Genomic DNA, 25,198 nt, shown 5'->3' on the forward strand with positions numbered 1-25,198 from the left:
GGCATTGCCACCCTTGGTGGTAGATAAGTGCATTTAGGGGGGCCTGGGCGAAGCACCAGTACGCTGGGCGTGGGGAAGTGAGGGCAGATGAAACTTGGGGGGAAGTTCCACTGCCCACACTCACCCCATACCCAGGGTGGTAGCACCCCCTCTTGGTGGTAGGTAAGTGGGTGAAGCGGAGCCTAAAAGGCATTGCCACCCTTAGTGATAGATAAGTGCATTTAGGGGGGGCCTGGGGGAAGCACCAGTACGCTGGGCGTGGGGGGAGTGAGGGCAGATGAAACTTGGGGGGAAGTTCCACTGCCCACACTCACCCCATACCCAGGGTGGTATCGCCCCCTCTTGGTGGTAGGTGAGTGGGGGGCGGAGCCTGGTAAGAGGAACTGCCACCCTCGGTGGTAGGTGAGTGGGGGCGGAGCCTGTTAAGAGGCATTGCCACCCTCGGTGGTAGGTGAGTGGGGGGCGGAGCCTGGTAAACGGGCATTGCCACCCTTGGTGGTAGATAAGTGCATTTAGGGGGGCCTGGGGGGAAGCAACAGTACGCTGGGCATGGGGGGAGTGAGGGCAGATGAAACTTGGGGGGAAGTTCCACTGCCCACACTCACCCCATACTCAGGGTGGTAGCGCCCCCTGGGGGCGGAGCCTGGTAAGAGGCATTGCCACCCTCTGTGGTAGGTGAGTGGGGGGCGGAGCCTGTTAAGAGGCATTGCCACCCTCGGTGGTAGGTGAGTGGGGGCGGAGCCTGGTAAGAGGCATTGCCACCCTTGGTGGTAGATAAGTGCATTTAGGGGGGGCCTGGGGGAAGCACCAGTACGCTGGGCATGGGGGGAGTGAGGGCAGATGAAACTTGGGGGGAAGTTCCACTGCCCACACTCACCCCATACCCAGGGTGGTAATACCCCCTCTTGGTGGTAGGTGAGTGGGGGGCGGAGCCTGGTAAGAGGCACTGCCACCCTCGGTGGTAGGTGAGTGGGGGGCGGAGCCTGGTAAACGGGCATTGCCACCCTTGGTGGTAGATAAGTGCATTTAGGGGGGCCTGGGGGGAAGCAACAGTACGCTGGGCATGGGGGGAGTGAGGGCAGATGAAACTTGGGGGGAAGTTCCACTGCCCACACTCACCCCATACCCAGGGTGGTATCGCCCCCTCTTGGTGGTAGGTGAGTGGGTGAAGCGGAGCCTGACAAGAGGCATTGCCACCCTTGGTGATAGATACGTGCATTTAAGGGGGGCCTGGGGGAAGCACCAGTACGCTGGGCATGGGGGGAGTGAGGGCAGATGAAACTTGGGGGGAAGTTCCACTGCCCACACTCACCCCATACCCAGGGTGGTAATACCCCCTCTTGGTGGTAGGTGAGTGGGGGGCGGAGCCTGGTAAGAGGCACTGCCACCCTCGGTGGTAGGTGAGTGGGGGCGGAGCCTGTTAAGAGGCATTGCCACCCTCGGTGGTAGGTGAGTGGGGGCGGAGCCTGGTAAACGGGCATTGCCACCCTTGGTGGTAGATAAGTGCATTTAGGGGGGCCTGGGGGAAGCAACAGTACGCTGGGCATGGGGGGAGTGAGGGCAGATGAAACTTGGGGGGAAGTTCCACTGCCCACACTCACCCCATACTCAGGGTGGTAGCGCCCCCTGGGGGCGGAGCCTGGTAAGAGGCATTGCCACCCTCTGTGGTAGGTGAGTGGGGGGCGGAGCCTGGTAAGAGGCACTGCCATCCTCGGTGGTAGGTGAGTGGGGGCGGAGCCTGTTAAGAGGCATTGCCGCCCTCGGTGGTAGGTGAGTGGGGGCGGAGCCTGGTAAGAGGCATTGCCACCCTTATGGTAGATAAGTGCATTTGGGAGGGGGCCTTGGGGAAGCACCAGTACGCTGGGCATGGGGGGAGTGAGGGCAGATGAAACTTGGGGGGAAGTTCCACTGCCCACACTCACCCCATACCCAGGGTGGTATCGCCCCCTCTTGGTGGTAGGTGAGTGGGTGAAGCGGAGCCTGACAAGAGGCATTGCCACCCTTGGTGGTAGATACGTGCATTTAAGGGGGGCCTGGGGGGAAGCACCACTACGCTGGGCATGGGGGGAGTGAGGGCAGATGAAACTTGGGGGGAAGTTCCACTGCCCACACTCCCCCCATACCCAGGGTGGTAGCGCCCCCTCTTGGTGGTAGGTGAGTGGGTGAAGCGGAGCCTGACAAGAGGCATTGCCACCCTTGGTGGTAGATACGTGCATTTAAGGGGGGCCTGGGGGAAGCACCAGTACGCTGGGCGTGGGGGGAGTGAGGGCAGATGAAAATTGGGGGGAAGTTCCACTGCCCACACTCACCCCATACCCAGGGTGGTAGCACCCCCTCTTGGTGGTAGGTGGGTGGAGAGCCTGGTAAATGGGCATTGCCACCCTTGGTGGTAGATGCGTGCATTTAGGGGGGGCCTGGGGGAAGCACCAGTACGCTGGGCATGGGGGGAGTGAGGGCAGATGAAAATTGGGGGGAAGTTCCACTGCCCACACTCACCCCATACCCAGGGTGGTAGCACCCCCTCTTGGTGGTAGGTAAGTGGGTGAAGCGGAGCCTAAAAGGCATTGCCACCCTTAGTGATAGATAAGTGCATTTAGGGGGGGCCTGGGGGAAGCACCAGTACGCTGGGCATGGGGGGAGTGAGGGCAGATGAAACTTGGGGGGAAATTCCACTGCCCACACTTACCCCATACCCAGGGTGGTATCGCCCCCTCTTGGTGGTAGGTGAGTGGGTGAAGCGGAGCCTGACAAGAGGCATTGCCACCCTTGGTGGTAGATAAGTGCATTTAGGGGGGGCCTGGGGGAAGCACCAGTACGCTGGGCATGGGGGGAGTGAGGGCAGATGAAACTTGGGGGGAAGTTCCACTGCCCACACTCACCCCATACCCAGGGTGGTAATACCCCCTCTTGGTGGTAGGTGAGTGGGTGAAGCGGAGCCTGACAAGAGGCATTGCCACCCTTGGTGGTAGATACGTGCATTTAAGGGGGGCCTGGGGGGAAGCACCACTACGCTGGGCATGGGGGGAGTGAGGGCAGATGAAACTTGGGGGGAAGTTCCACTGCCCACACTCACCCCAAACCCAGGGTGGTAATACCCCCTCTTGGTGGTAGGTGGGTGGAGAGCCTGGTAAATGGGCATTGCCACCCTTGGTGGTAGATGCGTGCATTTAGGGGGGGCCTGGGGGAAGCACCAGTACGCTGGGCATGGGGGGAGTGAGGGCAGATGAAAATTGGGGGGAAGTTCCACTGCCCACACTCACCCCATACCCAGGGTGGTATCGCCCCCTCTTGGTGGTAGGTGAGTGGGTGAAGCGGAGCCTGACAAGAGGCATTGCCACCCTTGGTGGTAGATACGTGCATTTAAGGGGGGCCTGGGGGAAGCACCAGTACGCTGGGCGGGGGGGGAGTGAGGGCAGATGAAACTTGGGGGGAAGTTCCACTGCCCACACTCACCCCATACCCAGGGTGGTAGCACCCCCTCTTGGTGGTAGGTAAGTGGGTGAAGCGGAGCCTAAAAGGCATTGCCACCCTTAGTGATAGATAAGTGCATTTAGGGGGGGGCCTGGGGGAAGCACCAGTACGCTGGGCGTGGGGGGAGTGAGGGCAGATGAAACTTGGGGGGAAGTTCCACTGCCCACACTCACCCCATACCCAGGGTGGTAATACCCCCTCTTGGTGGTAGGTGAGTGGGGGGCGGAGCCTGGTAAGAGGCACTGCCACCCTCGGTGGTAGGTGAGTGGGGGTGGAGCCTGTTAAGAGGCATTGCCACCCTCAGTGGTAGGTGAGTGGGGGGCGGAGCCTGGTAAACGGGCATTGCCACCCTTGGTGGTAGATAAGTGCATTTAGGGGGGCCTGGGGGGAAGCAACAGTACGCTGGGCATAGGGGGAGTGAGGGCAGATGAAACTTGGGGGGAAGTTCCACTGCCCACACTCACCCCATACCCAGGGTGGTAGCACCCCCTCTTGGTGGTAGGTGGGTGGAGAGCCTGGTAAATGGGCATTGCCACCCTTGGTGGTAGATAAGTGCATTTAGGGGGGGCCTGGGGGGAAGCACCAGTACGCTGGGCGTGGGGGGAGTGAGGGCAGATGAAATTTGGGGTGAAGTTCCACTGCCCACACTCACCCCATACTCAGGGTGGTAGCGCCCCCTGGGGGCGGAGCCTGGTAAGAGGCATTGCCACCCTCTGTGGTAGGTGAGTGGGGGTGGAGCCTGGTAAGAGGCACCGCCACCCTCGGTGGTAGGTGAGTGGGGGCGGAGCCTGGTAAGAGGCACTGCCACCCTCGGTGGTAGGTGAGTGGGGGCGGAGCCTGGTAAACAGGCATTGCCACCCTTGGTGGTAGATAAGTGCATTTAGGGGGGCCTGGGGGAAGCACCAGTACGCTGGGCGTGGGGGGAGTGAGGGCAGATGAAACTTGGGGGGAAGTTCCACTGCCCACACTCACCCCATACCCAGGTTGGTAATACCCCCTGTTGGTGGTAGGTGGGTGGAGGGCCTGGTAAATGGGCATTGCCACCCTCGGTGGTAGGTGAGTGGGGGCGGAGCCTGGTAAGAGGCATTGGCACCCTCGGTGGTAGGTGAGTGGGGGCGGAGCCTGGTAAGAGGCATTGGCACCCTCGGTGGTAGGTGAGTGGGGGGCAGAGCCTGGTAAACAGGCATTGCCACCCTTGGTGGTAGATAAGTGCATTTAGGGGGGGCCTGGGGGAAGCACCAGTACGCTGGGCATGGGGAAGTGAGGGCAGATGAAACTTGGGGGGAAGTTCCTCTGCCCACACTCACCCCATACTCAGGGTGGTAGCGCCCCCCCTTGGTGGTAGGTAAGTGGGTGAAGCGGAGCCTAAAAGGCATTGCCACCCTTAGTGGTAGATAAGTGCATTTAGGGGGGCCTGGGGGAAGCACCAGTACGCTGGGCATGGGGGGAGTGAGGTCAGATGAAACTTGGGGGGAAGTTCCACTGCCCACACTCACCCCATACCCAGGGTGGTAGCGCCCCCTCTTGGTGGCAGGTGAGTGGGTGTAGCAGAGCCTGATAAGAGGCATTGCCACCCTCGGTGGTAGGTGAGTGGGGGCGGAGCCTGGTAAGAGGCATTGCCACCCTCGGTGGTAGGTGAGTGGGGGCGGAGCCTGGTAAGAGGCATTGCCACCCTCGGTGGTAGGTGAGTGGGGGCGGAGCCTCGTAAGAGGCATTGCCACCCTCGGTGGTAGGTGAGTGGGGGCGGAGCCTCGTAAGAGGCATTGCCACCCTCGGTGGTAGGTGAGTGGGGGCGGAGCCTAGTAAGAGGCATTGGCACCCTCGGTGGTAGGTGAGTGGGGGCGGAGCCTGGTAAGAGGCATTGCCACCCTCGTGGTAGGTGAGTGGGGGCGGAGCCTGGTAAGAGGCATTGCCACCCTCGGTGGTAGGTGAGTGGGGGCGGAGCCTGATAAGAGGCATTGCCACCCTCGTGGTAGGTGAGTGGGGGCGGAGCCTCGTAAGAGGCATTGCCACCCTCGGTGGTAGGTGCGGAGCCTGGTAAACAGGCATTGCCACCCTTAGTGGTAGATAAGTGCATTTAGGGGGGCCTGGGGGAAGCACCAGTACGCTGGGCGTGGGGGGAGTGAGGGCAGATGAAACTTGGGGGAAGTTCCACTGCCCACACTCACCCCATACTCAGGGTGGTAGCGCCCCCTCTTGGTGGCAGGTGAGTGGGTGAAGCGGAGCCTGATAAGAGGCATTGCCACCCTTGCTGGTAGATGAGTGGGTGAAGCGAGGCAGTTGATCCAGAGGAAGGGGAAAAACCCCAGCATAGCCTGATACAATGGGCTACAGCAGGGGAAAAAATTCCTTCCTGATCCTCCGAGAGGCAATCGGATATTCCCCGGATCAACTTTACCTATAAATGTCACCCCGTCAGGGAGGTGGGGTAAGAACCACCACCCTGCGAGTTGAAGAGGGTGGGCAATTGGAGCCGCACCGTCGGTAAGAGGGGGAGGAGCCTGGCAAGAGGCATTGCCACCCTCGGTGGTAGGTGAGTGGGGGCGGAGCCTGGTAAGAGGCATTGGCACCCTCGGTGGTAGGTGAGTGGGGGCGGAGCCTGGTAAGAGGCACTGCCACCCTCGGTGGTAGGTGAGTGGGGGCGGAGCCTGGTAAGAGGCACTGCCACCCTTGGTGGTAGGTGAGTGGGGGCGGAGCCTGGTGAGAGGCACTGCCACCCTCGGTGGTAGGTGAGTGGGGGCGGAGCCTGGTAAGAGGCATTGCCACCCTCGGTGGTAGGTGAGTGGGGGCGGAGCCTGGTAAGAGGCATTGCCAACCTCGGTGGTAGGTGAGTGGGGGCGGAGCCTGGTAAGAGGCATTGGCACCCTTGGTGGTAGGTGAGTGGGGGCGGAGCCTGGTAAGAGGCACTGCCACCCTCGGTGGTAGGTGAGTGGGGGCGGAGCCTGGTAAACGGGCATTGCCACCCTTGGTGGTAGATAAGTGCATTTTGGGGGGCCTGGGGGAAGCACCAGTATGCTGGGCATGGGGGGAGTGAGGTCAGATGAAACTTGGGGGGAAGTTCCACTGCCCACACTCACCCCATACCCAGGGTGGTAGCACCCCCTCTTGGTGGTAGGTAAGTGGGTGATGTGGAGCCTAAAAGGCATTGGCACCCTTGGTGGTAGGTGAGTGGGGGCGGAGCCTGGTAAGAGGCACTGCCACCCTCGGTGGTAGGTGAGTGGGGGCGGAGCCTGGTAAGAGGCATTGCAACCCTTGGTGGTAGGTGAGTGGGGGCGGAGCCTGGTAAGAGGCATTGGCACCCTCGGTGGTAGGTGAGTGGGGGCGGAGCCTGGTAAGAGGCATTGCCACCCTCGGTGGTAGGTGAGTGGGGGCGGAGCCTGGTAAGAGGCATTGCCACCCTCGGTGGTAGGTGAGTGGGGGCGGAGCCTGGTAAGAGGCATTGGCACCCTCGTGGTAGGTGAGTGGGGGGCGGAGCCTGGTAAATGGGCACTGCCACCCTTGGTGGTAGATAAGTGCATTTAGGGGGGCTTGGGGGAAGCACCAGTACGCTGGGCGTAGGGGAAGTGAGGGCAGATGAAACTTGGGGGGAAGTTCCACTGCCCACACTCACCCCATACCCAGGTTGGTAATACCCCCTCTTTGTGGTAGGTAAGTGGGTGAAGCGGAGCCTAAAAGGCATTGCCACCCTTGGTGGTAGATAAGTGCATTTAGGGGGGGGCCTGGAGGAAGCACCAGTACGCTGGGCATGGGGGGAGTGAGGGCAGATGAAACTTGGGGGGAAGTTCCACTGCCCACACTCACCCCATACCCAGGGTGGTAGCGCCCCCTCTTGGTGGCAGGTGAGTGGGTGAAGTGGAGCCTGATAAGAGGCATTGCCACCCTTGCTGGTAGATGAGTGGGTGAAGCGGGGCAGTTGATCCAGAGGAAGGTGAAAAACCCCAGCATAGCCTGATACAATGGGCTACAGCTGGGGAAAAAATTCCTTCCTGATCCTCCGAGAGGCAATCGGATATTCCCCGGATCAACTTTACCTATAAATGTCACCCAGTCAGGTAGGTGGGGTAAGAACCACCACCCTGCGAGTTGGGGAGGGTGGGCAATTGGAGCCGCACCGTCGGTAGTAGGTGAGAGGGGGCGGAGCCTGGTAAGAGGCATTGCCACCCTCGGTGGTAGGTGAGTGGGGGCGGAGCCTGGTAAGAGGCATTGCCACCCTCGGTGGTAGGTGAGTGGGGGCGGAGCCTGGTAAGAGGCATTGCCACCCTCGGTGGTAGGTGAGTGGGGGCGGAGCCTGGTAAGAGGCATTGCCACCCTCGGTGGTAGGTGAGTGGGGGCGGAGCCTCGTAAGAGGCATTGCCACCCTCGGTGGTAGGTGAGTGGGGGCGGAGCCTCGTAAGAGGCATTGCCACCCTCGGTGGTAGGTGAGTGGGGGCGGAGCCTAGTAAGAGGCATTGGCACCCTCGGTGGTAGGTGAGTGGGGGCGGAGCCTGGTAAGAGGCATTGCCACCCTCGTGGTAGGTGAGTGGGGGCGGAGCCTGGTAAGAGGCATTGCCACCCTCGGTGGTAGGTGAGTGGGGGCGGAGCCTGGTAAGAGGCATTGCCACCCTCGTGGTAGGTGAGTGGGGGCGGAGCCTCGTAAGAGGCATTGCCACCCTCGGTGGTAGGTGCGGAGCCTGGTAAACAGGCATTGCCACCCTTAGTGGTAGATAAGTGCATTTAGGGGGGCCTGGGGGAAGCACCAGTACGCTGGGCGTGGGGGGAGTGAGGGCAGATGAAACTTGGGGGAAGTTCCACTGCCCACACTCACCCCATACTCAGGGTGGTAGCGCCCCCTCTTGGTAGTAGGTGAGTGGGTGAAGCGGAGCCTAAAAGGCATTGCCACCCTTAGTGGTAGATAAGTGCATTTGGGGGGGGCCTGGGGGAAGCACCAGTACGCTGGGCATGGGGGGAGTGAGGGCAGATGAAACTTGGGGGGAAGTTCCACTGCCCACACTTACCCCATACTCAGGGTGGTAGCGCCCCCTCTTGGTGGCAGGTGAGTGGGTGAAGCGGAGCCTGATAAGAGGCATTGCCACCCTTGCTGGTAGATGAGTGGGTGAAGCGAGGCAGTTGATCCAGAGGAAGGGGAAAAACCCCAGCATAGCCTGATACAATGGGCTACAGCAGGGGAAAAAATTCCTTCCTGATCCCCCGAGAGGCAATCGGATATTCCCCGGATCAACTTTACCTATAAATGTCACCCCGTCAGGGAGGTGGGGTAAGAACCACCACCCTGCGAGTTGAAGAGGGTGGGCAATTGGAGCCGCACCGTCGGTAGTCGGTAAGAGGGGGAGGAGCCTGGCAAGAGGCATTGCCACCCTTGGTGGTAGGTGAGTGGGGGCGGAGCCTAGTAAGAGGCACTGCCACCCTCGGTGGTAGGTGAGTTGGGGCGGAGCCTGGTAAGAGGCATTGCCACCCTCGGTGGTAGGTGAGTGGGGGCGGAGCCTGGTAAGAGGCACTGCCACCCTCGGTGGTAGGTGAGTGGGGGCGGAGCCTGGTAAGAGGCATTGCCACCCTTGGTGGTAGGTGAGCGGTGTAAGTGTGCAGAGAGCGGGGAGGAGGGACCTCCCCCCCACACACAGACATCGCTCCGGAGCGAGGAGCAATTGTCCATACTGAACCCGGGTCATGGCTTGTCTGTGTGTCCGGGGAACCTACCGCCTCTGCTCAGGCTCTGAGGAACTACATCTCCCAGCATGCACTGTGTAAGTAATGGGGCGTCAGCTCCCAGCCTGGAATAAGATGCTACGGGACTACATATCCCAGCATGCTTTTTTCTATGGAGATATTACAGGTCCCAGCAATCTCTACAATACCCCAACCTGCTACCCCCCTCCCCTCCCCTCCTCAGGGGGGACCACGCCCCCCCCAGCCCCTATCCCTAACCCTATCCCAGACCCTGACCCCATCCCGGACCCTATCCCTGACCTTATCCCTGACCCTATCCCTATCCCAGACCCTGACCCTATCCCTAACCCTATCCCAGACCCTGACCCTAACCCTATCCCTGACCCTAACCCTATCCCTGACCTTATCCCTGACCCTAACCCTATCCCTGACCCTATCCCTAACCCTATCCATAACCCCTAACCCTATCCCTAACCCCTGTCATACCCTCCCCACATTCCCTCCTAAATACACACTTATATAAACACACTCCTAAATACACACTTATATAAACACACTCCTAAATACACACTTATATAAACACACATAAAATAGGTGTCTGATGGTTGGGGTCATAGCGAGACTGCTCAGACCAGATTCCTCATCAAAGGCATCATTGTCATCATGGTGAGGCTGTGAGGCCTCCGTTGTCTCACTCTTTATCCAAAATCCATCAAAAAGGGGTAGATTCCCGGTTTCTGGGGTCATAGCAAGAATGTTCAGACCAGAGTCATCATCCTGGTCATCATGGCGGGTTTGTGAGGCGTCCGTTGTCTCACTCTTTATCCAAAATCCATCCAAAAGGGGTAGATTCTCAGTTCCTGGGGTCATAGTGAGACTGCTCAGACCAGATCCATCATCAAAGGCATCATGGTCATCATGGCAGGGCTGTGAGGCCTCGGTTAAGTCAATCTCCATCCAAAATTCATCCAAGCGGGGTAGATTTCCGGTTCCTGGGATCATAGCGAGACTGTTCAGACCAGATTCTTCATCGAAGGCATCCTGGTCATCATCGTGGGGCTGTGAGGCCTTGGTTGTCTCAATCTCCATCCAAAATTTGTCTAGAAGGGGTAGAATCCCGGTTCCTGGGGTCATAGCGAGACTGCTAAGACCAGTTTTATCATCAGAGACATCATTGTCATCATGGTGGGGTTGTGAGGCCTCCATTGTCTCACTCTTTATCCAAAATCCATCAAAAAGGGGTAGATTCTCGGTTGTTGGTGTCATAGCGAGACTGCTCAGACCAGATTCATCATCAAAGTCATCATGGCGGGGCTGTGAGGCTTTGGTTGTCTCACTCTTTATCCAAAATCCATTAAAAAGGGGTAGATTCTCGGTTGCTGATGTCATAGCGAGACTGCTCAGACCAGATTCATCATCAGAGACATCCTGGTCATCATGGTGGGGTTGTGAGGCCTCCATTGTCTCACTCTTCATCCAAAATCCATCAAAAAGGGGTAGATTCTCGGATGCTGATGTCATAGCGAGACTGCTCAGACCAGATTCATCATCAGAGACATCCTGGTCATCATGGTGGGGTTGTGAGGCCTCCATTGTCTCACTCTTTATCCAAAATCCATTAAAAAGGGGTAGATTCTCAGTTGCTGATGTCATAGCGAGACTGTTCAGACCAGAGTCATGTTCATGGTCATCCTGGTCATCATGGTGGGGTTGTGAGGCCTCCATTGTCTCACTCTTCATCCAAAATCCATCAAAAAGGGGTAGATTCTCGGTTGCTGGAGTCATAGCGAGACTGTTCAGACCAGAGTCATTATCAAAGGCATCCTGGTCATCCTGGTCATCATGGTCATCATGGTGGGGCTGTGAGGCTTCGTTGGTCTCAGACTCTTTGTCACTGTAAGAGAAAGAAGAGATTAGTAAGACAAGAAAGGAAATAAAATGGCGCAGTGTACATGGATTATACATTCACATTCATGTATGTAACATTTTCCCGCATCGCCCAATTCAGTGTATTGTAGATCTAATTTGTACAAAATGAAAGCCCAATTGAATCCTTTATTTCAATCAGCCAAGTGTATTCCAGGCCCATCAATACAGAAGGTGTTCAATGTTTTCAAGTAAGTTTTCTTTCTAAAGCAGCCACAGACTAAGAGGAAAAGCCTGTCCCCTGCCAGCAGGTGTGGAGTGGAATTTTTATTCTCTATGGGAAAGAATTGGTCTCTCTGTAGAGGTCCAACATGCCCTAGGTAGTTTGCCACTAGGTGGCCGAATAGTGTCTCTTTATAGCAGAGAGTGTCATCAGGTGCTAGGTCCCTTTTAGAGCCCTCCTGTAGTGATGTCATAGATGCGTCAGGGCCCAGTTATAAGCTAGGACGGGAGGAGCCCTAGTTGCACTTGGGACATGGGAGTTAAGTACCCCACACCAGCATAGATGTAACCAGCACATGGAGGCTGTGGACAGGGCAGGAGGCCAGGGAGGAGTAGACTTGTACCCAGGATAGCCGGCTGTAGACCTTCTGACCCTTATGGAGGTGGGGCTAGGGTGGATTATAAAAGGACTATTAGGCCAGACCAAGAGTTCCCTGAGTGAGGCCATTCTCCTGGATTGTCCCAAGAGAGATATACCTATGGAGGAGGCAGCTGTAGAGATCTCATTCCAGTGAGTAGTGATGTCCCCGGGTGGAAGGAGAGACTGTTAGACGGAGATGGCTACTTAAAGTGCTGTATATGTGACTGCTGTGGAGCGCCCACTAAATGCGATTGACTAGGTATCTGGAATGTATGTTGATGTGATAACGTGACCTGATTTTCTAAGAAAATAGGTGCAGGAACTCAACCACGACCCCGTTCAGATTTCACAAACAGTAGAAGGGTCTTAAAGGGCCAATAAATACCAGGATTGCATTACATACAGAGTGCAGAGTTCAGGGGGGTTACACACAGAGTGCAGAGCTGTCACTTGTAAACACAGAAACCAGACTTCTGTGTTTACAAGTGATTGTGGTGAGCAGGCACCAAAGGGTCTGAGCCAAAGGTGGTGGAACTGAGTTCCCCCAAGTTCCCCCTGAAAAAAAGCCCTGACCCTACCCCTAACCCTAACCCCTATCCCTAAGTCCTAACCCTGAATTCCATCATAAAGTGCAGCAAATCTAATCACTTGTGTGGACATTCCTTCCTTGGGATATAAAGGTCAATGGCCGGCAATGTCACATGGAGGCCTCGGGCATGGAGAGGGCACAATATGGCGGAGGGTTTCCCCTTCGCAGGTCGGATAGTGTTCGAGAAAAAGAACAAGAGTGGGATAGGAAGCCATGCTTTGACGCCAACATCCAGCCAATCACGGAGCCCCTCTTACACACTGACCTGGTGCTCCTGTTCCTGATCTAACCCTCAGTCCACCATCATTGGCGATGTTACATTGTACAACGGAAGTTCTAATGAAGAAACTTACGTGGTGGTTGGAGAACTGCTGCAGGTATTGAATTCCACATCTTGGATGTCGGATCTTCTGGCGATGGGATCTGATGATGGGACGGCGAAGAGCTCACAATCGATCCAAAGCTAAAGAGAAAAAAGTCATATTGATTATTACAGCAGCTTCAGGATGACATAAAACAGATCTATCATATAACGTCCTTCAGCTTAAAGCAGGTGAAGCAATAGATGATTTCTGATTGGTTGGTAGTTTCTGCGTTTCATCCATTGCTTGACTGATTAAGCTGAAGAGGGAATAGTTTGATCCAGGGAATTGCGCCAAGTGCCTGTGTGAGGTCACAGAGGAAATGAGACAAAACTGCATTCCCTGACCACATCATTGGTTGCCTTCCTCTGGAACAAACTGCTCCTGTTTTTTAAAGACTGAACCAGACAGAGGTGAGTCGGCTTCAGCCACGTAAGGAGCATAGAGGACACTTACCTCATCCAGACGGGGTCGGTTCTTAGAATCATTCACTGTGATGAGACTTTTCAGATCGGATTCTGGTTCGCATTCATCGGTGATTTCTTGGACGTCTGATTGTGGGGTATGAGTTGTTTCACTCTTCGTCCAAAATCCATACAAAACTCTCCATACGAGACTGCTCAGACCAGATTGCTCATCATGGTCATCATGGCGGGGCTGTGAGCCCTCGGTTAAGTCAATCTCCATCCAACATTCATCTGGGGTCATAGCGAGATTGTTCAGACCAGATCCATTATCATGGTCATCATGGCGGGGCTGTGAGGCCTTGGTGGTCTCAATCTCCATCCAAATGTCGTCTAGGAGGGTTAGATTCCCAGTTCCTGGGGTCATAGCGAGACTTCTCAGACCCGATTCCTCATCATGGTCATCACGGTCATCATGGTGGGGCTGTGAGGCCTCGGTGGTCTCAGACTCTTTGTCACTGTAAGAGAAAGAAGAGATTAGTAAGACAAGAAAGGAAATAAAATGGCGCAGTGTACATGGATTATACATTCACGTTCATGTATGTAACATTTTCCCGCGTCGCCCAATTCAGTGTATTGTAGATCTAATTTGTACAAAATGAAAGCCCAATTGAATCCTTTATTTCAATCAGCCAAGTGTATTCCAGGCCCATCAAAACAGAAGGTGTTCAATGTCGTCGTGTATGTTTTCTTTCTAAAGCAGCAACAGACTAAGAGGAAAAGCCTGTCCCCTGCCAGCAGGTGTGGAGTGGAAATGTTATTCTCTGGGGGGGAAGAACTGGTCTCTCTGCAGAGGTCCAACATGCCCTAGGTAGTTTGCCACTAGGTGGCCGAATAGTGTCTCTTTATAGCAGAGAGTGTCATCAGGTGCTAGGTCCCTTTTAGAGCCCTCCTGTAGTGATGTCATAGATGCGTCAGGGCCCAGTTATAAGCTAGGACGGGAGGAGCCCTAGTTGCACTTGGGACATGGGAGTCAAGTACCCCACACCAGCATAGATGACTCACTCCTATAGAGCTACAATCAGTAAAGCACATGCTGCGTGCTGATTGGAGACATTCAGCCTTGACTCAACTTCCTATACATCTAATGGAGATCCTGTATATAGGAGTGCGGAAGTGCTGGACTGGGGTTAGAACTCCTAACCCCACACCCAACTATACACCTAGTGGATAATCTAGACCTTCAGCATAATCTGCAATGCCATTCCACCAACTGACACCATCAATGGGGTACCATTCCACCAACTGACACCATCAATGGGGTACCATTCCACCAACTAAACACCATCAACGGGGTACCATTCCACCAACTGACACCATCAATGGGGTACCATTCCCCCTACTGACACCATTAATGGGGTACCATTCCACCAACTGACACCATCAATGGGGTACCATTCCACTAATTGACACCATCAATGGGGTACCATTCCACCAATTGACACCATCAATGGGGTACCATTCCACCAACTGACACCATCAATGGGGTACCATTCCTTCTACTGACACCATCAATGGGGTACCATTCCTCCAACTGACACCATCAATGGGGTACCATTACACCAACTGACACCATCAATGGGGTACCATTACACCAACTGACGCCATCAATGGGGGACCATTCCTCCAACTGACACCATCAATGGGGTACCATTCCACCAACTAAACACCATCAACGGGGTACCATTCCACCAACTGACACCATCAATGGGGTACCATTCCCCCTACTGACACCATTAATGGGGTACCATTCCACCAACTGACACCATCAATGGGGTACCATTCCACTAATTGACACCATCAATGGGGTACCATTCCACCAATTGACACCATCAATGGGGTACCATTCCACCAACTGACACCATCAATGGGGTACCATTCCTTCTACTGACACCATCAATGGGGTACCATTCCTCCAACTGACACCATCAATGCGGTACCATTACACCAACTGACGCCATCAATGGGGTACCATTCCTCCAACTGACACCATCAATGGGGTACTATTTCTCCCATTAAAACCAATGCTGGGGCACTGATCCCGGGGGACTTTCTACACCCACTAGCCACAGTCCGGCTCCCCTAAGGCCTGAAGGACGGTAAACTGGCCCTTCACTTAGAAAGTTTGGAGACCCCAGATCTAGCCAATAGGTTCTTTGTTGCCATAAGTTTTCCCCACCAGACATTGTCTCTTCGGGTGATTGGAATAAATATTGAAGGGTCCTGGGACCCGATGCCTCCCAAGTAAGATATTGGGGGCATTTTTGGTTTTGTCCAATAATCCAGAGCAACGATCGTCTGGATCGGAAATCAGTTTTGAATATTCAGGAAACAAAATGAATGAATGTTACTATGGACAGCCAAATGGCAGAAAAACTTCCTCCCATGACTCTCTTCTTCCAAATCTGACCCAAGGGGTCCTGACCTGGTGAGAAGGAGGGGGGGGGGGTGGTGCTGCTCGTGTTCCCAATCTTACCATCATCACTGAATATGTTACATTGTACACAGGAAACTGTAATGAAGATACTTACATTTCGATGGATGAGACGCTACGGGCTTCGGAGTTGGCATCATGGCGGTCAGAGTCATCATAATCATCCATGTTTTGGACAATGGATGTGTCCGTCTTCATAGCCGGGACCTGATAATAAAGGAAACAAACATTACTAAACTTCTTCATCTGACATTAATAGAACACTTTTATGGGGCGTATTTCCTACATTTCACTCGGATAAATTGTCTTTAGGTACGGAGCCTCCCTGCCGCTCCTTCCGCCACTACCCAACAACGAAGGAAGGGCCACCTTACATATAGTCCATTCATTGCCTTCCTGTATGGTTATATCTGCTCTAGATCTAATCTCTCTGATCATTGGAGGAGCTCCGCCTACTGATCACTTCTATGGATTTCCATATGGATATGAGGGACACGAGAAGGTCCCCCAACCATGAAGGAAGGGCCACCTTATATATAGTCCATTCATTGCCTTCCTGTATGGTTATATCTGCTCTAGATCTAATCTCTGTGATCATTGGAGGAGCTCCGCCTACTGATCACTTCTATGGATTTCCATATGGATATGAGGGGCATGAGAAGGTCCCCCAACCATGAAGGAAGGGCCACCTTACATATAGTCCATTCATTGCCTTCCTGTATGGAAATATCTGCTCTAGATCTAATCTCTGTGATCATTGGAGGAGCTCCGCTTACTGATCACTTCTATGGATTTCCATATGGATATGAGGGACACGAGAAGGTCCCCCAACCATGAAGGAAGGGCCACCTTACATATAGTCCATTCATTGCCTTCCTGTATGGAAATATCTGCTCTAGATCTAATCTCTGTGATCATTGGAGGAGCTCCGCCTACTGATCACTTCTATGGATTTCCATATGGATATGAGGGACACGAGAAGGTCCCCCAACCATGAAGGAAGGGCCACCTTACATATAGTCCATTCATTGCCTTCCTGTATGGTTATATCTGCTCTAGATCTAATCTCTGTGATCATTGGAGGAGCTCCGCCTACTGATCACTTCTATGGATTTCCATATGGATATGAGGGACACGAGAAGGTCCCCCAACCATGAAGGAAGGGCCACCTTATATATAGTCCATTCATTGCCTTCCTGTATGGTTATATCTGCTCTAGATCTAATCTCTGTGATCATTGGAGGAGCTCCGCCTACTGATCACTTCTATGGATTTCCATATGGATATGAGGGGCATGAGAAGGTCCCCCAACCATGAAGGAAGGGCCACCTTACATATAGTCCATTCATTGCCTTCCTGTATGGTTATATCTGCTCTAGATCTAATCTCTCTGATCATTGGAGGAGCTCCGCCTACTGATCACTTCTATGGATTTCCATATGGATATGAGGGACACGAGAAGGTCCCCCAACCATGAAGGAAGGGCCACCTTACATATAGTCCATTCATTGCCTTCCTGTATGGTTATATCTGCTCTAGATCTAATCTCTGTGATCATTGGAGGAGCTCCGCCTACTGATCACTTCTATGGATTTCCATATGGATATGAGGGGCATGAGAAGGTCCCCCAACCATGAAGGAAGGGCCACCTTACATATAGTCCATTCATTGCCTTCCTGTATGGTTATATCTGCTCTAGATCTAATCTCTGTGATCATTGGAGGAGCTCCGCCTACTGATCACTTCTATGGATTTCCATATGGATATGAGGGACACGAGAAGGTCCCCCAACCATGAAGGAAGGGCCACCTTACATATAGTCCATTCATTGCCTTCAGAGGCGCAGCTTGAAGCTTGTGGGCCCCCGATGCAAAGGTTGACCTGGGCCCCTGGGTTGTACTCACCCTGTGCTCCTCTCCATTCAGGAAATTGCTCACAGCTTGTCCCCAGCCAATGAGAACGGAGGGGTGTGGACCATGAAAGGCAAAAGTGGAAGCCCAGTACTGGAGTGGGGCCCCTGGGCAGATCGGACCTGAATTTTGTGGAGGATATGATAATATGACAGGGAGGCTGCATGGGCCCCCTGGAGCTGGGGGTGGGGTTGCGATTGTGACCTCCTGCAACCACTTATGACTGCCTTCCTGTATGGTTATATCTGCTCTAGATCTAATCTCTGTGATCATTGGAGGAGCTCCGCCTACTGATCACTTCTATGGATTTTCATATGTCCATAAGATACGGATATTTTATACCCAACCAGCTACAAAACATCCTACTGATGTGTAATCTTCCATGAAGGCAACATCACCCCTTCACTTTCTATATTCTATATACAAGAATGTGTACTTACCTCTCCGTCTCCGCCTTCATCATGGCCCATTTCCTTTTGGGCCTCGTCTCGTTGGCTTTCCATCTCGGCTTTTCTTGCCCGAGCTTTCTGTAGAAGTTCTCTTTTCCTTTCTCTGGTCAGCTGCTTTCCTTCTTTGTCCCACTCGGCTTTCAATGCGTAAGCTTTCTGTAAAAGTCTTTGCTTCTTTCCTCCTCTCCTCTCCTCTGCTTTCTTCAGCTCCCCGCCTGTCTGCTCCTCCACCTTCTTCTCCTGCACCTCACTCTCCTCCACCTTCTTCTCCTCTACCTTACTCTCCACCACCTCACTCTCCTCCACCTTCTTCTCCTGCACCTTCCTCTCCTGCACCTCACTCTCCTCCACCTTCTTCTCCTCTACCTTACTCTCCTCCACCTTCTTCTCCTCTACCTTACTCTCCTCCACCTTCTTCTCCTCTACCTTACTCTCCTCCACCTTCTTCTCCTCTACCTTACTCTCCTCCACCTTCTTCTCCTCCACCTTACTCTCCTCCACCTTACTCTCCTCCACCTTCTTCTTCTCTACCTTACTCTCCTCCACCTTCTTCTCCTCCACCTTACTCTCCTCCACCTTACTCTCCTCCACCTTCTTCTTCTCTATCTCGGCTTTTCTTGCCCGAGCTTTCTGTAGAAGTTCTCTTTTCCTTTCTCTGGTCAGCTGCCTTCCTTCTTTCTCCACCTTTTTCTCCTCCACTTTCTTCTCCTCCATCTCGGCTTCTCCACTCTTCAGCTGCTTTACTTGTTTCTCCCAGTCTGCTTTCATTGCACGGAATTTCCTCCATTCCTCCTCCGTTATTCTCTTAATTTCCGCCATGGTTTCTTTAGCTTTGTTCAGGAATTCTCTCCTCTCCTTCGCCTTTCTTTCCGCCTCCATTCTCATTCCCATCACTACTTCTGAGAACTCTCCCATCTCTGCTCTCGGTAAACTCATCCTCGAGCCTAAAATCTCCTCTCCTAAAATCTCCTCTCCTAAAATCTCCTCTCCTAAAAACTCCTCTCCTAAAATCTCCTCTCCTAAAATCTCCTCTCCTAAAATCTCCTCTACTAAAATCTCCTCTCCTAAAATCTCCTCTCCTAAAATCTCCTCTACTAAAAACTCCTCTCCTAAAATCTCCTCTCCTCTCTGGTAATAAATCGCTTTGAACCTATAAAATAAAAAATAAAAAATAAAAGGTTAGTAGACATTCAGATTGTAAAGAGAAACTTCATTTCAAAACATTTTCTTTTAGATTTGTATTCAGTGGGGGGCGGGGCTCAAACTTTTCTGAGGTTTTCCTTCTTTTCTATGTCCTGCCTGGGAAAGTTTCCCACACTTCCTGTCATCTCAGGAGGAAAAGGAAGTGAGGGAAAGTCTACCAACCAAATCACAGATGGCAGTAAAAACACCAACTGAGGTTCTATCCCTTCCCCACCCGAAACCCGGAATTCTGATAAAGAGTTGCGGATTATTTTCAATGAGGAACATTTTGAAGGTCCTAAATAAGAGCGGGACTAATTATTTATTCAAATCTAGAAAAATCAAAACCCCCTCCCCCTCCTATATACTGTATATACATAATCAATCAATTACACCGATCTATGAATGATAGAAAATGTATATACAGTAATACCTTGGATTGAGAGTAACTTGGTTTGAGAGCGTTTTGCAAGAGAAGGAAAAATGTTTTGATAATTTTTGCCTTGATATACAAGCGATGTCTTGATATACAAGCGATGTCTTGATATACAAGCGATGTCTTGATATAAGAGCAGCGTCATGTCACAGCTGAGTATAGAAGAGAAGAGAGGCTCCTCCTCTAAGTGTAGCAATATGGTTACATGTAATGAAGATACAACATTTAGCAACTTATTGCTACACTTAGAGGCGCCTCTCTTCTCTTTTATATTCTGTAACAAAAAATGCTTTGATATACAAGTGCTTTGGATTACAAGCATGTTTCTGGAACAAATCATGTATACTGTATTTAAATATATATCTTTTACTGCATGTGTGTGTGTATATATATATGTAAAATCCTCTCTGTAATATCAATGCCCTCCAATAACAATGATCAATAATGAGAGATCTGGAGGGATTTTCTTTACCATCGGATTTATTATTATTATCATTATTATTTTTTGAATACGGTAAAACCGTTAGACAGTGGGAGCTGATATTGTGGTAAACAAGGTCAGTCTATTATGGTGAATACGGTAAAACTGTTAGACAGTGGGAGCTGATATTGTGGTAAACAAGGTCAGTCTATTATGGTGAATACGGGAAAACCGTTAGACAGTGGGAGCTGATATTGTGGTAAACAAGGTCAGTCTATTATGGTGAATACGGTAAAACCGTTAGACAGTGGGAGCTGATATTGTGGTAAACAAGGTCAGTCTATTATGGTGAATACGGTAAAACCGTTAGACAGTGGGAGCTGATATTGTGGTAAACAAGGTCAGTCTATTATGGTGAATACGGTAAAACTGTTAGACAGTGGGAGCTGATATTGTGGTAAACAAGGTCAGTCTATTATGGTGAATACGGTAAAACCGTTAGACAGTGGGAGCTGATATTGTGGTAAACAAGGTCAGTCTATTATGGTGAATACGGTAAAACTGTTGGAGAATTGTGGGAGATGTAGTTGAAAACAACTTGTTCTGTGCAGACGGATTCAGCCAATCCTGTGTCAGCAGTGGAACACGGAATGTAAATTAGTGGCAACGGAACCCGAGAGGCTTCTTTCACAAAGCTCTAACACAAGGCTGAGGCAGCTGGCTGTAATTTCCAAATATCATTGGGATCATCTAAAAAACAAACTGCCACTTCCCAACTGCCACTGACAGGCACCAAAAAACAAACTGCCACTTCCCAACTGCCACTGACAGGCACCAAAAAAACAAACTGCCACTTCCCAACTGCCACTGACAGGCACCACTCAGGGAGGATTGTAACTGACATCACATGACTGATAAGAAAAATCCTTTCCCCCCTCCCCCGCTATATACTGTATATACATAATCAATCTATTACATCTATCTATGGATGACAGGAAATGTATATATACTGTATATAGATATATATATTACTGTCTGTGTGTATATAGAGAGATATTGATCTATCATGTGATGGAGACTCTTATTATCAATCTGATATTTAATCTATAAAATCCTCTCTGTGATATCAATGCGCTCCAATAACAAGGATCAATAATCAGAGATCTGGAGGGATTTTCTTTCCCATCAAATTTATAAATAATAATATTTCTCTATATTTGTGTAAAGAGAGGAGAAGCAGAGGATTGTCGGAATATTCCGGGGTGTCGGGGGGAAATCTGTCCCGGGACTCAGGAGAGGAGAAAAGATGGACTTACCTTCGCGGTGCTCAGGAACAAATGGTCCCCTCTCCCGGGCCGAGCCTCTTTTATTGGGGTTGGCTCCTCCCACTTGTGTGATGTCACAATGTGTTATGTGCATATCAAATCAGCCAATCCCGTGTGAGCAGTGGAACTCTAACTGCAAATCAGATCTACACGTTGCCGTGGCAACAGAACCTGAGAGGGGGAGACAATTGTTATTCCCCCCCTCTGTGTATATATTATATATACTGTATAGGTGACTCTCTGTATATATTATATATACTGTATAGGTGACTCTCTCTCTGTATATATTATATATACTGTATAGGTGACTCTCTCTCTGTATATATTATATATACTGTATAGGTGACTCTCTCTGTGTATATTATATATACTGTATAGGTGACTCTCTCTGTATATATTATATATACTGTATAGGTGACTCTCTCTGTATATATTATATATACTGTATAGGTGACTCTCTCTCTCTCTCTCTGTATATATTAGATATACTGTATAGGTGACTCTCTCTCTCGGTATATATTATATATACTGTATAGGTGACTCTCTCTCGGTATATATTATATATACTGTATAGGCGACTCTCTGTATATATTATATATTCTGTATAGGTGACTCTCTCTGTATATATTATATATACTGTAAAGGTGTCTCTCTCTGTATATATTATATATACTGTATAGGTGACTCTCTGTATATATTATATATACTGTATAGGTGACTCTCTCTGTATATACTGTATAGGTGACTCTCTCTGTGTATATTATATATACTGTATAGGTGACTCTCTCGGTATATATTATATATACTGTATAGGTGACTCTCTCTCTGTATATATTATATATACTGTATAGGTGACTCTCTCTGTATATATTATATATACTGTATAGGTGACTCTCTCTCTGTATATATTATATATACTGTATAGGCGACTCTCTGTATATATTATATATACTGTAAAGATGACTCTCTCTCTGTATATATTATATATACTGTATAGGTGACTCTGTATATATTATATATACTGTATAGGTGACTCTCTCTCTGTATATATTATATATACTGTATAGGTGACTCTGTATATATTATATATACTGTATAGGTGACACTCTCTGTATATATTATATATACTGTATAGGTGACTCTCTCTCTGTATATATTATATATATACTGTATAGGTGACTCTCTGTATATATTATATATATATACTGTATAGGTGACCCTCTCTCTCTCTGTGTATATATAATATATACAGAGAGATAGTCACCTATACAGTATATAATATATATATACAGAGATAGAGTCACCTATACAGTATATATAATATATACACAGAGAGAGTCACCTATACAGTATATATAATATATATACAGAGAGAGAGTCACCTATACAGTATATATTATATATACTGTAAAGATGACTCTCTCTCTGTATATATTATATATACTGTATAGGTGACACTCTCTGTATATATTATATATACTGTATAGGTGACTCTCTCTCTGTATATATTATATATACTGTATAGGTGACTCTCTCTCTCTCTGTATATATTATATATACTGTATAGGTGACTCTGTATATATTATATATACTGTATAGGTGACTCTCTCTCTCTGTATATATTATATATACTGTATAGGTGACTCTCTCTGTATATATTATATATACTGTATAGGTGACTCTCTCTCGGTATATATTATATATACTGTATAGGTGACTCTCTCTGTATATATTATATATACTGTATAGGTGACTCTCTCTGTATATATTATATATACTGTATAGGTGACTCTCTGTATATATTATATATACTGTATAGGGGACTCTCGATATATTATATATACTGTATAGGTGACTCTTTCTCTCTGTATATATTATATATACTGTATAGGTGACTCTCTCTCTGTATATATTATATATACTGTATAGGTGACTCTCTGTATATATTATATATACTGTATAGGTGACTCTCTGTATATTATATATACTGTATAGGTGACTCTCTCTGTATATATAATATATACTGTATAGGTGACTCTCTCTCTCTGTATATATTATATATACTGTATAGGTGACTCTCTCTCTCTGTATATATTATATATACTGTATAGGTGACTCTCTCTCTCTGTATATATTATATATACTGTATAGGTGACTCTCTCTGTATATACTGTATAGGTGACTCTCTCTCTCTGTATATATAATATATACTGTATAGGTGACTCTCTCTGTATATATTATATATACTGTATAGGTGACTCTCTCTGTATATATTATATATACTGTATATGTGACTCTGTATATATTATATATACTGTATAGGTGACTCTGGAGGAGTGGGCAGTCCTATAAAGCAGACCACCCTGCATTTTGCTCCTGCAGCCGATGAATGCCTGTGGGGGGAAGTGTAGGGGAAGCGGGCATTCGGTAGCTGCAGGAGCAAAATACATACATACAAAATATATACAGTACATTGGCCCCCAGTATGTGTATGAATGGGAGTTAGGGAGCTCCTCGGGGGCGGGGACTGGTGTGATGGAAATCGATGACTGATCATTATCATATGGCCTACCTGTTGGATTGGCTTCTGCAGACTCCTCCCCTCCCCCTGATACCTGCAGGTTTCCTACCAATCCCCTGGACAGGTTTGTTGGTGGCGGGGGGGGTCCTCTGGGCTTGTGGAGACACCAATGACACAGCGAGACCCTTTATCTCCATAGCAACAGCGACCCAGAAATTGTGGGGAGCCCCCCCCCCCCCAATCTCAGCCGTGATTTGTGCCGCTTTTGGTTTGTGGGACTCTGAATGATGGGTGCAGCTACAGACATGATTCTCCGTAAGAACGATCGTTCTGCTGCTTGATCGTTCTTACGGGCGGCAAGAGGGGTCGTCTCTCTCTCTCCCCCCGCCCCCTCCGGTGCTTCTACCGACTCACCGCCTGCGATCGTGAGTCTGAGAACGGATCCGCTGGCCTCCGGATGTTTACCGTAGAGATTTCCAGTGGACCAGATGGTCGCCGGAGTCTGTATGATCCTCGGAAGGCCGGGGCGCGGTATTATGGCGTCACGCCCGGCCTCTGCATTAAAAAAAAAATGGCGCCGACTCGGCTGGGAAACAGATCTTTTTTTATTTCAGGCTTCCCAGCCTAGGAGGTGAGATGTGGGGGTCTTATGGACCCCCCCCAGGTCTCAGTGTAAAGAGGGCCTGTCATGTCTTATTCCTATTACAAGGGATGTTTACATTTCTAGTACAGGAAAACCTCGGATTGCGAGGATAATCCGTTCCAGAAACACGCTTGTAATCCAAAGCGCTTGTACATCAAAGCATTGTTTTTACAGGGTATAAAAGAGAAGAGAGGCACCTCTACCGTGTTTCCCCGAAAATAAGCCCGGGTCTTATATTAATTTTGGCAACAATGGACACAGTAGGGCTTATTTTTGGGGTAGGTCTTACCATGTAATGTGCCGTCTTCTCTCCCCCCTCTCTCTCTCTCTGCCTGACAGGAATCCCCAGTGTAGACTGAGTTAAAATGCTTGTACAATCCTATAATACACTCTATTACAGTAGTATATAATGTACAATGTGTGTTTCTGTAATATAATTGTGCCAAATACCTTCGTTATAGCGCTTCTGTGACCCGCCGGAGCTCTCTTCCCTGCAATTATATTACAGAAACACAAATATTGAACATTATATACTACTGTAATAGAGTGGATTATAGAATGTTACAAACATTTTAAACTAGGGCTTATTTTCGGGGTAGGGCTTATATTGCAGCCCTCCTGGAAAATAACGCTAGGTCTTATTTTCAGGGAAACACGGTAAGTGTAGCAATAAGGCTGCATTGTCGCCTGAAGCTCGCTGGAGGGGAAAAAATCCATTATTCTCTATGGAGACGGTTCACATCTCCACTCCAAAACGCCTGACGCCGAACGCCTGAAGCTCAAACAAGTTCCGGACCCTTTTTTGTCGCTCGAATTGA

General features: G+C 50.2%; 2 protein-coding genes across 2 annotated transcripts; both read right to left on the reverse strand.

Annotated features, from left to right (window-relative positions):
* Positions 1-9,617: 9,617 nt before the first annotated feature.
* LOC120922156 lies at positions 9,618-13,588 on the reverse strand. The gene is made up of 3 exons (XM_040334614.1): positions 13,052-13,588; positions 12,587-12,696; positions 9,618-11,029 (listed from the first exon to the last, which is right to left on the reverse strand). Exons 1-3 carry the CDS (start codon positions 13,586-13,588, stop codon positions 9,679-9,681), a joined length of 1,998 nt encoding a protein of 665 aa, XP_040190548.1. The 3' UTR covers positions 9,618-9,678.
* Positions 13,589-15,531: 1,943 nt separating this feature from the next.
* On the reverse strand, positions 15,532-21,310 carry LOC120922158 (nucleolar protein 58-like). The gene is made up of 5 exons (XM_040334623.1): positions 21,208-21,310; positions 19,218-19,332; positions 18,399-19,002; positions 17,844-18,092; positions 15,532-15,700 (listed from the first exon to the last, which is right to left on the reverse strand). Exons 1-5 carry the CDS (start codon positions 21,308-21,310, stop codon positions 15,587-15,589), a joined length of 1,185 nt encoding a protein of 394 aa, XP_040190557.1. The 3' UTR covers positions 15,532-15,586.
* Between the last annotated feature and the right edge of the window lie 3,888 nt (positions 21,311-25,198).

This window comes from Rana temporaria, unplaced genomic scaffold (assembly GCF_905171775.1).
Source record: "Rana temporaria unplaced genomic scaffold, aRanTem1.1, whole genome shotgun sequence".
In the NCBI taxonomy this organism is placed as follows: domain Eukaryota; kingdom Metazoa; phylum Chordata; class Amphibia; order Anura; family Ranidae; genus Rana; species Rana temporaria.

Excerpts from the sequence above, each read along its gene's own strand:
- LOC120922156 (XM_040334614.1), bottom strand. The coding sequence starts at position 13,588 with ATGTATAATCCATGTACACTGCGCCATTTTATTTCCTTTCTTGTCTTA. Across the intron at positions 12,697-13,051 it reads ACCGACCCCGTCTGGATGAG|CTTTGGATCGATTGTGAGCT; the intron begins GTAAGTGTCCTC and ends TTTTCTCTTTAG. Across the intron at positions 11,030-12,586 it reads AGCAGTTCTCCAACCACCAC|TGACAAAGAGTCTGAGACCA; the intron begins GTAAGTTTCTTC and ends TTTCTCTTACAG.
- LOC120922158 (XM_040334623.1), bottom strand. The coding sequence starts at position 21,310 with ATGCACATAACACATTGTGACATCACACAAGTGGGAGGAGCCAACCCC. Across the intron at positions 19,003-19,217 it reads TTACTGCCATCTGTGATTTG|GTTCAAAGCGATTTATTACC; the intron begins GTTGGTAGACTT and ends TTTATTTTATAG. Across the intron at positions 15,701-17,843 it reads ATGAAGGCGGAGACGGAGAG|GTCCCGGCTATGAAGACGGA; the intron begins GTAAGTACACAT and ends CTTTATTATCAG.